The sequence below is a fragment of the Notechis scutatus genome, chromosome 1 (assembly GCF_049901735.1).
Source record: "Notechis scutatus isolate UNSWTSFEM ecotype Mainland chromosome 1, rNotScu1.2, whole genome shotgun sequence".
In the NCBI taxonomy this organism is placed as follows: Eukaryota; Metazoa; Chordata; class Lepidosauria; order Squamata; family Elapidae; genus Notechis; species Notechis scutatus.
In genome coordinates, this window is record NC_142009.1 from 2178945 (window position 1) to 2196447 (window position 17503).

Genomic DNA, 17503 nt, shown 5'->3' on the forward strand with positions numbered 1-17503 from the left:
GGACAGTTTGATTTCACAGAAGTGTGATTGACTTGGAGTTACATTGTGTTGTTTAAGTGTTCCCTTTATTTTTTTTGAGCAGTATATATATTGACAAGAGAGGTTAACCCTGTAACATGTCATATTAATTAGAGTAGTGGCCATATATAGCTGATACTTCTCAATAGCGAATGCTAATTTAGGACAACGTATTTAGTATAATACAAAAACAAAAACAAATTTTACAAGAAATGACCTGTATGACTAACACAACGCTTAAAAGCGGGCAGAAGACTTCTTCAATACAAACAACTGTGATGCCATTGCCCTCAGTGATGGCACAAAAGACAATTGAAGAAACTCTACCTGGAGAGAAACAACCTGTCATCACGAATGCTAATATCCAATCGACCCTTCTTACTTTACAAGAATCCATGCTGAAACTTCCGGAAATAATGGTAAAAAATCATATTGAAACAAGAGCTGACACAAATGAATTAAAAGAAGAGATGGGGAACTTAAAGGTAGAAATGAAATTAGACATCTTAAAGCTGGATCAAAAAATTGAAACAATACAGCAAGCACTAGAAAGGAATAAATCAACAATAAAGGAGGTTGAGAAAAGGACGGAACAAACGGAAAAGAAGCTGGAAATGGTTGGTGAGCAATTAAGAAACGTGAGTAAAGAAACGGACGATTCCTTGGTATATTTATTTATTTATTTATTTATTTTATTTTATTTATTTGATTTATTTGATTTGCCAATTGTTTACAAGATAATAAGTATAAGTGTATACATAGTTGTGAATACATGAAATGGGTACATATAAGAAAAATAAAAGAAGAATAAGAGAAACAATAGGACAGGGACGGTAGGCACGTTGGTGCGCTTATGCACGCCCCCTACAGACCTCTTAGGAAAGGGGTGAGGTCAATAGTAGACAGTCTAAGGTTAAAGTGTTTGGGGTTTGGGGGAAGAAACTACAGAGTCGGGTAGAGTATTCCAGACATTGACCACTCTATTGCTGAAGTCGTATTTCCTGCAATCAAGTTTGGTGCGGTTTACTTTGAGTTTGTATCTATTGTGTGCTCTAGTGTTGCTATGATTGAAGCTGAAGTATTCATTGACAAGTAGGACATTGCAATGTATGATTTTATATACCATGCTTAAATCAGACCGAAGACGGCGTAATTCAAGGTTTTCTAGTTCTAGAATTTCAAGTCTGGTGGCATAAGGTATTCTACAACGAGTAGAGGAGTGGAGAACTCTTCTTGTGAAATATTTCTGGACTTTCTCAATTGTGCTAATATCAGATACGTAATGTGGGTTCCAGACTGATGAACTGTATTCGAGTATTGGTCTAGCAAATGTTTTGTATGCTCTGGTTAGTAGTGTGATATTACCAGAGAAAAAGCTACGTAGGATTAGGTTAACAACTCTTAATGCCTTTTTGGCTATGTAGTTGCAGTGGGCTCTAGCACTTAGATCATTAGAGGTGAGTATTCCAAGGTCCTTTACAGAGCTTGGGTCATCAACAAGATATGTCTTGTTCATCAAGATATATTTTGGTCATCAACTAGGTATATCTGGAAATGGACAAGGCCGCAGCATATTTGAGATTCCAAAACATAACGGAATCTAAAGAAGAGGATTTGGAACAAGTGATGGCAGGAATATTAGCAGACCTGTTGGAAAAAGATAAGGATGATATCCTGAAAGAGCGAGACAAAGCATACAGAGTGAACACAAATTACGCAAGATGACATAAATATCCAAAAGAGGTCCACCTGAGATTTGCCAGAAAAAAAGTTGGGGATGTTATGTATAAAATTTCTAGAGAAGAAACAATTACATATAAAGGAAAAGAAATCTTGGTGCTTAAACAAATCCCAAGAAGAGTGAGAGAGCAGAGGCGAGATTATAAATTCTTGGCGAACCAATTAAACCAAAAAGGCATCATATTCAGATGGCTAATTGCAGAGGGAATGCAAATCACATGGGAAGAAAGGAAAATTAAAGTAGACTCCGTGGAAAAAGCCCAAGAATTCTGTGAACGATTGGTAGGCCCTGAAGAATCGAGTAGTAGAGACAAATTAGAAACAAATTCGCAAGATGACCAAGACTATCAAAAGAATAGAGATGGGAACTATAGGAACTCGAAAAATATACAACATCAAGAAAGAGAAGAACCGAAGTCGCACAATCAGCCACAAAGAGAGACAGGAGTAACTACAAGACAAAGAGCAAGAGTCAATTAGGTGATGGACAAAGAAAATAAAATATTATCAATTAACATAAATGGCCTAAACTCTAGGATAAAAAGGACAGGAATACTAACCAAACTAATTAAACAAAATGCAGACATAATATGTTTACAGGAAACTCATATAAGGAAGGAAGAAGAAAAATATCTAGAATGCCACAAGCTAGGGAATTTGTATACGTCGCCAGCAGATTTTAGGAAAAAGAAAGGGGTAACAGTATATGTGAAGGACGACATGAAAGCAGAGCTAATTTGGACAGACCCCAATGGAAGAATTCTGGTGTTATAAATTTGGATTAAATCAACTCCAATTCTATTAGTGGTAATTTATGCCCCTAACGATAACCAAAAGGAATTCTTTAAACAATTACATGGGAAAATAGTGGAATTAGAGTAAAGGAATATTTGTATCTTGGGGGATTTCAATGCTATTGTGGACCATCAGAAAGATCACAGTAGCGGGGGGGGGAGAGCTACCGAAAACATGTAAGGAAATGATGATTGAACTAAATTTGATAGACATGTGGAGGAAATTAAACCCTGAGAAAAAGAAATTTACATTTTACTCTAATCCTCATCAGTCATGGACACGAATTGATATGGTGTGGATGAATGGTGAGCTAGTAAATGAATTAAAAGAGACTGAAATTTTACCACACGAATGGGCAGATCACAATCCGATTCAGATAGTGTGGAAAGGCAGGAAGAAACCAAGGAAAAGGTGGACTTTAAATACACAGCTAATTAAAGAGAAAGAATTTATGAATAGACTTAAGAAGGAATTAGACTATTTCTTAAAAGAAAATAACAATGAGGCAACTACGAAACAGAATATTTGGGATACAATGAAGGCAATAATAAGAGGCACAATGATATCATACACCACTAAAAGAAATAAAGAAAAATATGTCCAACAAAATAAATTAGAACAAAGAATCAAAGAATTAGAAATTCAGCTACAAAACACCCCCCAAAAATTGTAAATTGAAAAATCAGATGATAACAACTAAACATAAATTAAATTTAATCGAACAAGAAAGAATGGTTTCAAAGTTGAATACAGCTAGACAAATATTCTTTGAACAGACCAATAAACCAGGAAGGTGGTTGGCCTATAAACTTAAAAAAGAAAAAGAAAAAAGATTGATCTACCAACTAATAGATGAAAACGGGGATGCCCAACAAGGAATAGAACAGAAAAAAGAAATTGCATGTAATTTTTTGGAAGATCTTTATAAAAAGAAGGAGGTAAACGAGGATATGATAAGAAACTATTTGGGTACTACTAAAGATAAAATAATCGAGGAGGAGATAAAGGAGAGACATTACGTGGCCTGAGTTAAAAACAGCAATAGAAAACCAAAAGAACAATAAAACTCCAGGACCTGATGGGATACCATAAGAACATAGGAGAACAAATAGGACCTCTCATGGTGGAAGTATATAATGAGGTCCTACTTGCAGCAAGAATGCCGGATTCATGGAAGGAGACACTGATATCGTTGATCCCGAAAGAAGACTCAGACTTACGACTTATACAAAATTACAGACCAATTTCCCTGTTAAATACTGATTATAATATATTTACCACAATTATAGCAAATAGATTAAAAATATTGAATGAATATATACATAAAGATCAAAATGGATTCCTTCCCAATAGACAAATTAGGAATAATTTAAGAATAGTGCTAAATGTTTTGGAATACTACGAAGCCCATCCGGAAAAACAAATAGCCCTTGTATTCTTGGATGCACAGAAGGCCCTTGACAACTTAAATTGGCAATTCCTAATCGAACAAATTTACAATATGAATTTAGGCACTAAATTTGAAAACATTGTGACTACAATTTACGATTCACAAAAGGTGAATATTATAATTAATGGAGAGTACACACGCTCAATAAAAATAGAGAAAGGAGTTAGGCAGGGATGTCCACTATCTACCCTGCTCTTCATATTATCTTTGGAAACATTGCTTACACGCATTGGACAGAACCCAGGAATAAAAGGACTAAAAATTAAGAAAGAAGAATATAAACTCCAGTCATTTGCGGATGATATGGTTCTTTTCATAGAGGAACCAATTGAAACAGGTCAAGAACTATTGAAAGAGTTAGATCAATTTGGGAAAGTTTCAGGACTTAAAATCAATAGGGAAAAAATGAAATTAATAACTAAAAATTTAACAGAAAAACAGAAATTAAAATTGGAAAGGATAATGGGATGACAAATAGTAAAAAAAGTTAAATACTTAGGAATTTGGTTGACGGCTCAATGCAAAACCCTAATGGAAAATAATTATAATAAATTATTACAGCAAGTCAAAAAAGATTTAGAGATATGGGTCAAATTGCAAATCTCCTTACTAGGGAGGATTGCCACTATAAAAATAAACATTCTGCCCAAATGTATTTACTTATTCCAAACAATACCAATAAAAATACATAAAAATTACTTTGTGGAACTTAACAAGATAACCACCAAATTTATTTGGCAAGGGAAAAAAACCGAGGATAAACCTAAAGGCAATGCAAGATATGAAAAGCAGGGGAGGTATAAGATAAGATAAGATAAGATAAGATAAGATAAGATAAGATAAATTTATTGTCATTGTACTCAGAACCTGAGAACAATGAAATAAGGTGGCACTCCCAAATTGGGAAATATACTACAGTGCAGCCTCCTTACTTTGGCTGAAAGAGTGGGTAAACCTGTCGAATAAAAGAATCTAATTCCTAGAAGGCCACGACTTGCAGAGGGAGTGGCACACCTTTTTATGGGACACTGGAAAAATCAAACAGAATTATTTCCACAGACATATAATTAGAGACTCTTTATTGGCTATTTGGAATAAAATAAAATAAAAACATTATTTAAAAATCCCAATCTGGATTTCAACAATGGAGGCGATGATACATTCAAATAATTTAGATCTTAACAAAATGATAAAATACAAAGACCTTCTTGATGCACAAGGAATTTTAAAATCATGGCAAGATCTCCAAGAACAAGGGCTACAAGTGGGCTTACCTGCAAATTCAAAATAGATACAGTCAGGGTAAGAAAAATTTTGGAATTTATGTTAAGCCACAACAATTAGATAAAATCCTATTAGGCCCAGATAAAAAAATATATAACTAAATTTTATAATTATTTATTAGAGATAGAATTAGAAGAGGAAGTAGTCAAAGGCAACATGATAGCTTGGAGTAGAAACATAGGATGTAGCATTACATTATTAGAATGGGAAAAGGTCTGGACAAGGAATAATAAAATTACAAAATCAGCAACATATAAAGAAAATGCCTATAAAATGTTTTATAGATGGCACCTCTCGCCCTCGAAAATAGCGAAGACGTCTCCTAACATGAATCCGAATTGCTGGAAATGTAAAAAGAAACAGGGAACGTTCTTTCACACGTGGTGGTCCTGCACTGAAGCCCAAAGATACTGGCACAGAATAAAAAAATGTTTAGAGGAAATAACAGTGGAGCAAATTGAATTAAAACCAGAATTCTTCCTATTGGGGATATTTAATAGACACATTTCTAAAAAGTCAAATGTATAATACTGCACATTCTTACTGCAGCCAGAATAACCTTTGCACAGTGTTGGAAACAAACAGATATTCCAACAGAGGAAATGGTCATTCAGAAAATAACAGCCTGTGCAGAGATGAATAAATTAACCTTAACACTTAAGGAAAAAGAAACATCAGAATATTATAGAAGCTGGGAATGCTGGTATGACTGGATAGAACAAAAATAGAAAATATATTAGTAAACACCATAAAATGTGAAAGAGGTAGTAATTATATACTCGCAACAAGATGTATTTGTAAATATGTCACCAATACTGATAACTACAGAATCAGGTAGAGTATTCCAGACATTGACCACTCTGTTGCTGAAGACGTATTTCCTGCAATCAGGTTTGGTGCAATTACAGTGGGCTCTAGCACTTAGGTCATAAGAGATGAGTACTCCAAGATCCTTGACAGAGTTTGGATCATCAACAAGGTCTTGACTATTCAGCCTGTATTTTATTTTCTGATTTTTTTTTGCCAATATGTAAGACAGAGCATTTATTTGTTGAGATTTGAAGTTGCCATTTGTTTGACCATTCTGATCCATAGTCAAGGTCTTTTTGAAGGGTAGCAGTATGTTCAGCACCTCATAATATAATTTGATGTCTTTGTTTATATTCTTAGCATGAGCAGTTGCCATAACAGTCATTAAACGACCAATTGAACACCCGTTGTATTAATTGGCATAAATGCATATACTCCACACAACATAAACCAACCTCTAGGTAAATGCAACACATGTTTTATTCCACCTACATCTTCAACCTCTGTACAATGGGGAAAAAAACTTATTCAGTAGGCAGATAAGTATAAATTGTTTTGTCATGCTTTTTCTCTCTCTGGATGTTTTTACTTAACACAATCAATCATAAGCTGGAAAAACTGTCTTAACTTCAATGACCAACTTCTACTTTTTTCCATTTAGTTGGCAAATTATACAAAACATAAGCATCAGGATGTATAATAATCCTAAACTCTGCCATCAAAAATCTTTACTGGCACTGAAACTCCTACAAAACAAGTAGACATGGTGTCTGTAACTGTAGTCTCTCCTTTCATACGAAAAGAAAAGCTGTTCAAAGCTACTCTCATTAATTCCAGAAAAACATTTTCACTTTTCGCAATAGACTTCACTTTTCCTTCAATACAATCAAAGTGAAGTTGGTGGTGCCTGAGACTGGGGGTAAGTTTGGGAGTTAAAAGCAGTAATAGATACAGGATGTTCCAGATGCCTGATTGGGCTCCCTTATCATTGAGCAATTAGGGATAAAGACTAGCACCCTAAAACGCCCATCAAGTTTGAACAGGTAGGCGAAACATTAATTGGAAGAGTCCCACAGCCACCCAGATTGCAGAACGGATTAGATTAGAAATGGGCAGGCATCGTGAACTCATATGGTTTATAGTAGCTCCAAAAGTGTCACAATCTGTCATATTGGGACTTGCTTGGCTCAACCAATTGGGCCCCTACCATTAAATGGGAAGATGGGTACCAGAAAATCATAATCGGCATTGGCCCGCAGCTCCTGGTCCCTCCTGAAAAAAGACTGCCACCCAACAGGGGCCCACACCCAAAGCAGCAGCTACCACTTCAGACGCTCTGCCAGGCGAGCCCCAGGTTCCTAAAGAATACAGATACAGATAGTCAGAGTTGGAAGGGACCTTGTAGGTCATCTAGTCCAACCCCCCGCCCAAGCGGGAGACCCTACACCATTTCGGACAAATGGCAGTCCAATCTTTTCTTGAAAGTCGAAACTGATGGCGCTCCCACAACTTCCGAGGACAAGCTGTTCCATGGGTTGATGGTTCTCACTGTCAGAAAGTTTCTCCTTATTTCCAGGTTAAATCTCTCCTTGTTCAGTTTCCATCCATTATTCCTTGTCTGGCCTATAGGAGCTTTAGAAAATAGCTTTACCCCCTTCCTCCCTGTGGCAGCCCCTCAAATATTGGAAGACCTCTATCATGTCTCCCCTGGTCCTTCTCTTTACTAGATTAGCCAAACCCAGTTCCCGCAACCGTTCATTGTATGTTTGAGCCTCCAGTCCCCTCATCCTCCTGGTTGCTCTTCTCTGCACTTTTTCTAGAGCCTCAACATCTTTTCTATAGTGTCGTGACCAAAACTGGATGCACTACTCTAGGTGTGGCCTTACTAAGGCTTTGTAGAGTGGTATTAATCCCTCCCTTGATCTCAATTGTATCCGTCTGTTAATGCAGCTTAGGATTGCGTTAGCTTTTTTGGCGGCTGCTGCTGCACACGGCTGGCTCCTATTTAGCTGGTTGTCCACTAAGACTCCAAGATCCCCCTCCCAGTTCCTGCTATTGAGCCCAGTTGCACCCAGTCTATATGTGTCCTTTTGGTTTTTCTTGCCTAAGTGTAGGACTTTACTTTTCTCCATGTTGAATTTCATTTTATTAGATATGGCCCAGGGTTCTAGTCTGTCAAGATCCCTCTGGATCTTGAGCTTATCTTCTTGGGTATTACCTATTCCTGCCAGCTTAGTATCATCTGCAAATTTGGTAAATTCCCCTTCTATTCCCTCATCTAAATCATTAATGAAGATATTGAAGAGTCCTGGGCCTAAGACGGAACCTTGTGGCACCCCACTGCTTCCTTCCCTCCATGTAGACATAGACCCGTTAAGGACTACTCGTTGAGTACGGTTTGCCAGCCAGTTGCGAGTCCATCTAGTGGTGGTGCTATATATCCCACTTTTTTCTAGCTTACTAAGAAGTAGGTGGTGGTCTACTTTTCGAATGCCTTGCTGAAATCTAAATATATTATGTCCACAGTATTTTGCTGGTCTACTAATTTAGTCACTGTGTTGAAGATTGAAATAAGATTGGTTTGGCATGATCTGTTCTTAACAAAGCCGTGCTGACTGCTAGCTATTACAGAGACTTGGCTGAGGCTTTTAGTGAGGAGGAGTGCAACGTCCTCCCCCCTCATTGAGCCATGGATTGTGCCATCGAAGTAGAACCAAGGGCAAAGCTGCCTAAACCTAAGACGTACTCCATGACACCAGCTGAGGTGACTGAGTTGAGGAAATACATCGATACCAACTTAGCCAGAAGGGCTCATCAGACCAGCAAAGTCTAGGTTGGCGGTGCCAGTATTATTTAAAGAGAAGATGGCGATCTCAGATTATGTGTGGATTTTGGGGGTGTGAATGGGGTGTGCATACAAAACACGTACCCCCTCCCCTTAATGAAGGATTTGCTAAATCACCTGTCCAAAGGCAACATCTCTACTGAGTTAGGTCTGAGAGAACCCTACTACCGAGTCCACAAAAAGGAGGGAGATGAGTGGAAAACGGCATTTAGTTGTATAATCAATAAAGTTTTTTTTAAAAAAAAAAAGATGGGAAGAGACAGAGATGGAGTTTGAGGTAGCCGAAAGTGAGGATCCGATTAAACTCAGACATCAAACTGCAGGGACTCTGGGTGGTGATGTGGCTGAGACAAGCGTTGAATTTCCAAGAATGTAAAAAATGGGAAAGTATTGTGGGGTTTGTCATGGAGAGTTGCTCAGTGTGAGATTTGCATAAAAATAAATCAACAGACTTTGATAATCTGATCCATAGGGAAGAGACTGCAGTATCGGACCCCCAACTCCCAAACCAACCACGTTTAGGAGAAAGGAGACGCTTCCATTTAGTGAATGCAGCTTATATAGGTTTATCAAATCACATGGCTACATAACACTTCCTGTTTTCCACATATAGAAGTTATACAACTCCTAAGACAATCCCATCTGTCCATGGAAAACTCCCCACGTTCTCATTCTAGTCAGAGTGCCTGTGTTTCTCCAGTGACACAAGTGATCATTAATATCCCTATAACGTCAAGATGACCTTCTTATTAACCCAAGCCAAGAATGAATGATTTCACAACCAGACAGGACATCAGCAAAACAAGTTTCATAGCCGTTCTGATCTCTAACAGGTCACACAGAGAACAAATATGGCTTCGGTCTTGCTCTTTATGTTTTTATTTATTTTATTTATTTGATTTGCCAATTGTTTACAAGATAATAAGTATAAATGTATACATAGTTGTGAATACATGAAATGGCTGCATATAAGAAAAATAAAAGAATAAGAGAAACAATAGGACAGGGACGGTAGGCACGTTGGTGCGCTTATGCACGCCCCCTACAGACCTCTTAGGAAAGGGGTGAGGTCAATAGTAGACAGTCTAAGGTTAAAGTTTTTGGGGTTTGGGGAAGAAACTACAGAGTCGGGTAGAGGATTCCAGACATTGACCACTCTATTGCTGAAGTCGTATTTCCTGCAATCAAGTTTGGTGCGGTTTACTTTGAGTTTGTATCTATTGTGTGCTCTTGTGTTGTTATGGTTGAAGCTGAAGTATTCATTGACAGGTAGGACATTGCAATGTATGATTTTATATACCATGCTTAAGTCAGACCGAAGACGGCGTAATTCAAGGTTTTCAAGTTCTAGAATTTCAAGTCTGGTGGCATAAGGTATTCTACAACGAGTAGAAGAGTGGAGAACTCTTCTTGTGAAATATTTCTGGACTTTCTCAATTGTGCTAATATCAGATACGTAATGTGGGTTCCAGACGGATGAGCTGTATTCGAGTATTGGTCTAGCAAATGTTTTGTATGCTCTGGTTAGTAGTGTGATATTACCAGAGAAAAAGCTACGTAGGATTAGGTTAACAACTCTTAATGCCTTTTTGGCTATGTAGTTGCAGTGGGCTCTAGCACTTAGATCATTAGAGGTGAGTATTCCAAGGTCCTTTACAGAGCTTGAGTCATCAACAAGATCAAAATATATTCTCAGGTGTATATGGCAAAGTTCCATATATAACAACCCACCGTTTTTCTTTTGATCACCTTTGATCACCATTACACCTGAGAATTACCGTCAAGCCATTTTCTTAAGCTTCCAACAGCTGAAACACAACTTACATATCATCACATTCTGCAAAAGAAGCATCACTAAACACTGATCTTTTTCCTCTATATTTCTTCACAGGTTCACCCACAGTTTCATGTTTATTTTTTTTATTTTTTATTTTATTTTTACTTGTCAATTGCTTACAAGATAATAGGTATAAGTAAAAACATAGTTATGAATACATGGATACATATAAGAAAAATAAAAGAAACAATAGGACAGGGACGGTAGGCATGATTGGTGCGCTTATGCACGCCCCCCTACAGGCCTCTTGGGAAAGGGGTGACAGCAAGGTCTTTCTCTCTCAGGACAGGTGGAATAGTGTCCAGTCTTTGGCCAGAGAGATCAGAGCCTTAAAGAGGGTTTCCCTGGCAGTTCTGTCTCAACTGTTAGGGAAACTGATTTCTTGTATTTCCATTGTGCCTTGGGCTCGATTCCATTCTAGAGATCTGCAATGGTTCCTGCTACCTTTTCAGCGATCCGGAAGAGCCACTTCCAACGTCCGGATAAAGGTACCGCACAATGTTCTCCGATCGTTCTGCTGGTGGTCGGAAAACACAATAAACAAGGGGTGTCCTTTCAAGGAACCTTGCAGGGCAACGATCACAACCGATACCAGCCTGGTAGGATGGGGAGCTCACTTCCAATCCCACACTGCACAGGGAAGTTGGACTATTTCCGAACAATCACAAAGCATCAACCTGTTGGAGCTGCGAGCAGTTCATCTGGTGTTACGCAGTTTTCTACCCCTTTTCCAATCACGCCACGTTCTGGTCTTGACAGACAATATCACAACCAAGGCCCATGTAAACAGACAGGGGGGTACCTACTCCAAACTTCTGATGCTGGAGATGGCCAGGTTGTTCAAGTGGGCCGAGACCAATCTGTTTTCGCTCAAGGCAGAGCACATAGCAGGGGCCTTAAACACACAAGCGGACTGGCTCATCAGGGCCACGATAGATCAGACAGAGTGGCGCCTACACCTGTCTGTCTTCCAGGAAGCAGTGCAGAGGTTTGGGCAACCGGTGATCGATCTATTTGCCTCTCCCATCAATGCCCAATTGCCCTGGTATATTTCAAGGTACCCGACTCAGGGGGCGGAGGCCGTCAACGCCCTGCGATGTCAGTGGCCTCCCGGACTTCTATATGAGTTTCCTCCACTCCCTGTAATACCCAGGTTGATCCAGAAGTTATTGGAGGAACGAGCGGAATTGATATTGGTCGCCCCTTACTGGCCCAGGCGAACGTGGTTCGCGCACTTACAGGACCTGTCGAGAGAACAACCTTGGAAAATTCCACCGTCGAGGGTTTCCCTCTCGCAAGGGTCGGTACTTCACCCGGACCCACAATGGCTCAGCCTAGCCGTATGGAGGTTGAGCAGAACCATTTAAGGACCCAACAGATTTCAGAGGATGCCATTGCCACCATACAAGCATCCAGACGGTCCTCAACAAATCGTATATACGAGGCCACATGGTCCGCTTTCTGTCGCTGGTGCCGGGGGTCTAAGATCGACCCAACCGCCTCATCAATAGGACAATTATTGGACTTTTTACAGGAGGGGTTGACCAATGGCCTATCTCCGAATACTTTATGCAGACAGGTGGCGGCCTTAGCCTCGGTGATATCCTAGGGTGACCTTCGTTCCATAGCGCACCATCCACATGTCCGCAGCTTTCTTAAGGGTGCTGCAAACTTACGACCTCCTGTAATTCACTGCTATCCCACTTGGGAGCTCAGCAAGGTATTAACCGCACTTACAACTGGCCCGTTCGAGCCTTTAAGAACCGCTAGTCTCAAATTCCTGACATATAAGGTGGTCTTCTTAATTGCGATCACATCAGCGAGGAGGATTTCCGAATTGGCAGCATTGTCGATGAGAAAGGACCTGTGCGTGTTTCATGCGGACAGAGTGGTTCTCAGATTGGATCCATCGTTCACCCCTAAAGTAAATTCAGTCTTCCACAGAGCGCAGGAGTTGGTGCTTCCAAATTTTTGTCCGAAATCATCTCATAGACTGGAGCATCAATGGCATCGACTTGATGTTCGAAGGGCATTAAGCATCTATCTAGACCGCATGGCGGCATTTCGAAAATCTGAGGCTCTATTCCTATCCTTCAACCCATCCACTTTAGGACACAAGGTGTCGTCGACGACCATTGGTAGATGGTTGAGAGCCACCACGAATGCCAGTCCATCTCAGTTCCTAAGGGCATTACAGCCCACTCAACAAGGAGTGCGGCAACATCAGCAGCATGGGCCACACGGGCTTCCATAGACGAAATTTGCAGAGCGGCAACTTGGGTTTCACCATCGCCCTTTGTCAGAAATTATAAAATTGATGTCTACACCTCAGCGGATGCTTCATTTGGCAGAAGAGTCCTGCAGAGGGTCCACAGAGTTTAGGAGTGGATTTCGATCCAGACAGAATCCCTCCCTAAGGACAGGCCAAGCTTTGGTATGTCCCACTTCTGAATGCTCTGAACAGCTCATGGGAGAAAGGGCGTTGGTACTTACCTGATACGCCTGTTCTCTGTGAGCTGTGAAGTGGCTTGCTGACGTTGGTTGGAGAGAGAGAGAGAGATCTAACTTCTCTCTCCCTCCCTCTCTCTCTCCCTCACACACACACACAAACACACAGAGGCAGGGGTGGGATTCAAAAATTTTTTACTGGTTCTGTGGGCGTGGCCTAATTTGTGGATGTGGTTTGGTGGACATGTGACTGGCTGGGCATGGCTTGTACGTAGATATTATAAATATTTATGTAAATATTGGATTTTTTATTTTAAAAAGGAACAACTTTTACCCAAAAGCAGGCAGGCTGAGTTGCTCACAGAATCACAGATTCATTCACAGATCTATCTTTCTGCCATCGGCTACCTGAGTCTGTCACATAAAATTTGCTTGCAAACAAACTCATAACATTGGCTAGCAAGCAAACTCACAAAATTAACTCACAATACACCATGCATGTAAACATTGAATTTTTTATTTTTAAAAAGAGCAACTTTTATCCAAAATCAGGCAAAGCAGGCGGGCAGATTGAGTTGCTCACAGAATCACAGGTTCACTTAGAGATCTGTGTTTCTGCCATCGGCTATCGGAGTCTGTACTGAATAACAGAACCTTCAGTCCTAAGGAAGGTTGGGCTCTGCTTAAAAGCAGAGCCGAAGATCTAAAAATTAGCTAGAAAGAAAGAAATCCAATGATTTCCTGCTCCTAGCTAATCTAAATCTCCCAGCACAGCAGAACAGCTGATGGTCAGGAAAAAAAAAAAAAAAGGAAAAATAGCAACTTAGCAGGGAAGTTTGCCAGGTAAGGAGTGAGTGACTGGGGAGGGTTCCCGCGGGCCATGTGGGCAGCGCAGCCTGGATTAATTGCTTTGGGGGGGGGTGCTCTGAGGGTGACATTTCTCTGCGGACCACCAGTAAATTTATATTTTACCTACAAGCCACGCCCAGTCAGATGACCACCAAGCCACATCCACAAATTAGGCCACGCTCACAGAACCGGTTAGTGGTCCCTGGGATTTAAAATAATGAGTTTGGTGGTCCCTGAGGTTCAAAAGGTTGGCGACCCCTGCTATAGGTTATCCAACCAAACAGAGGAAATAGATGAACTTTTTGCTACAGTATGTAGGAAGCACATCACAATAGTAATGGGGGACTTTAACTACTACCCTGACATCAACTGGGAGACAAACTGCACCCAATGGAAGATCAACCAGGTTCCTGATAAACTTAATAGACAACTTTGTCTTCCCAAAAAGTAGAGAAGGGAACAAGGAGGTCAGCCCTATTGGATTTAATTCTGACTAACAGAGATGAGATGATAGAAAGGGTTGAGGTTGCAGAAACCTGGGATCACGCGATATTGGAATTCAACGTTATGCAAGCACAAGCAATAGAACAGAGTCAAACTAGAGTCTTGGGCTTTAATAGAGCTAATTTCGATAAACTTAGAGAGAACTTGGGAAGGATTCCATGGATGAAGCCCTATGTCAAGTTCAAATAGGGGAGAAAATGGGAAGGGAGCACCTGTCCACTTAGATGAGTTCAAATGACCGGGACCAGAGGGATTACACCCAAAGGAGCTGGCAGACGGGATCTCAGGACCACTGAACCAGATCTTTCAAAGATCCTGGAGCGCCGGGGAAATGCCAGAGGACGGGAAAAGAGCTGATGTGGTTCCCATCTTCAAAAGGGGGGAAATGGAGCCAGCAAATCTATCATCCTGACCTTAATACCTGAGAAGGTTCTGGAAAAGACAATCAAGCAACGGATCTAGAAACAAAGAAAGTCCAAAGAAAGAAATACTCAAAAGCCAAGAGGGATTTGTTAAAAACAGATCAAGTTGCTCTTTTTTTATAAAAAAATCAATATTTACATACATGGTGTGTTGTGAGTTAATTTTGTGAGTTTGCTTCCAAGCATATTTTATGTGACAGACTCAGGTAGCCTATGGAAGAATTGTAGATCTCTGAATGAATCTGTGATTCTGTGAGCAACTCTGCCTGCCCGCTTTGCCTGATTTTGGGTAACAGTTGCTCTTTTTTAAATTAAAAAAAAATCAATGTTTACATAAATATAATATTTACATACAAGCCATGCCCAGCCAGTCACGCGTCCACCAAGCCACACCCACAAATTAAGCCATGCCCACAGAACTGGTTGTTAATAACTTTGAATCCCACCCCTGCCTCTGTGTGTTTGTGTGTGTGTGTGTGTGTGTGTGTGAGAGAGAGAGAGAGAGAGAGAGAAAGAGAGAGAGAGAGGTTAGATCAGATCTCTCCCTCTCTCTCCCACCAACGTCAGCGAGCCACCCTCAGTCAAAATTCATATTAGTGGTCCCGGAGGTCCAAAAGGTTGGCGATCCCTGGACTAGAAGACCTCCCAGGTCCCTTCCAACTCTCTGATGTAAAACCCTGTTATGTCCAGGCAGGAAAACCCAATACCGTTTTAGACAAATGGCTGTCCAATCTCTTCTGAAAAATCTCCAACCTTTCCACTCGTGAATTGTTCCCCCTACCATGAAATTGCTCCGTAAATCTCCCTCTGAAGAGCCTTCCTTCCTCCCTCCCTCCCTCCCTCCCATTCTCCTTCCTTCCTTCCTTCCTTCCTTCCTTCCTTCCTTCCTTCCTTCCTTCCTTCCTTCCTTCCTTCCTTCCCTCTTTCCTTCCTTCCTTCCCTCTTTCCTTCCCTCCTTCCTTCCTTCCCTCTTTCCTTCTCTCTTTCCTTCCTTCCTTCCCTCTTTCCTTCCTTCCTTCCTTCCTTCCTTCCTTCCTTCCTTCCTTCCTTCCTTCCCTCTTTCCTTCCTTCCTCTCTTCCGTCCCTCCCTCCCTCTCATTCCCATCTCCTCCCCTCCTTCCTCTCCTCCTTCCGCGCCCAAGTGGGGATGCGCGGAGGGCGAGAGGGTGGCAGGTCTTGCGGGTGACGGTGCCTCTCCCAGGCGGGAGGCGGGGCGGCGGGGACCCCTCCCGGCAGAAGGGAAGCGCTGGGGGCTGCGGGGCCAGACCGGGGATCGGGCCATGGAGGGGGCGGCGGGGGCGCTGCTGCTGGGGCTCTGCGCACTCATTGACTACAAACTCGGGGCGGCCACCCGGTGCCGGAACGCGGTCAGCCTGCGAGGCAAGACGGTGCTCATCACAGGTCAGCTGGGGGGCGGGGGTCTTGCGGGGCTTTGCCCCCCTCTTTCTTCAACAAGCCCCCCCTCCCAACTTCAATGGCTCCGCGCAGGATCAAACTCGCGGGGCAAAAGCGCAGCGCAGCGTCCGAGGGAGACGCGAGTCAACGCTAAACCAGGTTTGTCCGCGGACATTCCGCCCCCCTCGAGGCCCTGCTTGACCCAAAGGCGCTTTAGCCACAACCCAGGAAGTCCGGCCAGAAAAAGCCCCGTGGGAAGGAAGCGGGGCAGAACCGAACCGGGAGGCTCCGCGGATGCCAGCCGTCCCCGAGGCTGCCTCGGAGCCCCGGCCGGGAAGAAAGGACGGGGAGCGGAAGAGCAGCGGGGGGATTCTGGGCTGGGCTGTGCCAGGGAAGGACGGATAGAATAACAGAGTTGGAAGGGACCTTGAAGGTCTTCCAGTCCAACCCACCTGTTCCTGGAGGAGACCCTATACCAGGGGTGTCCAACCTTGGGAACCCAACCAGGCAGCTATGGGGAATTCTGGGAGTCCACAAGTGTTAAAGTTCCCAAGTTGGAATCTCTCACCCTTCCAGACAAATGGCACCCAATATTTTCGGCAAAGCCTCCAGTGATGGAGCCCCCACAACTTCTGGTTGCCAGCAGTTCCACTGGCTAGTTGTTTTCACTTTCTCCTTAGTTCCAGGTTGCTTCTCTCCTTGATGGGTTTCCCTCCGTTGCTCCTTGTCCGGCCTCTTCTTTGGGGCAGCCCCTGAGATACTGGACCTTTGCTCTCATATCGGCCACAATTCCTGCCAGTTCTTTGGCACAGGAGGCGGCTGCAAACCGGCTTTTCGGGCTGCCCAAGGCTCGTTTTCCGTGGGGTCCGGGGTCACTTCTCTTAGTCCCTGGCTTCAGCTTTGGCTGCCCCACGGGCTGTAGTCGTGTCCCCTTCCCACCCCAGGCTGGAGAGAAGCTTCTTGCATTGGAGCCATTTATTGTTTAACTTGTGAAGTGGGAAACAAGCAAGTCCCTTCCCATTAAAAGGCCAACATCCAATGAGGGAGCAAAGGATTTGAGAAACAAACCACTGGCTTAACAAACTGGTTTTTGGTTTCCCAGACCC

General features: G+C 42.1%; 1 protein-coding gene across 1 annotated transcript in view; it reads left to right on the forward strand.

The window, feature by feature from the left end:
* Positions 1 to 16281: 16281 nt before the first annotated feature.
* Positions 16282 to 17503, forward strand: part of LOC148132649 (dehydrogenase/reductase SDR family member 13-like) — a 70496-nt gene continuing 69274 nt past the window's right edge. Inside the window, exon 1 of the mRNA XM_087955899.1 lies at positions 16282 to 16403. Coding sequence (XP_087812025.1) covers positions 16283 to 16403 — 121 coding nt within the window. The 5' untranslated portion in view covers position 16282. The remainder of the gene's footprint in view (positions 16404 to 17503) is intronic.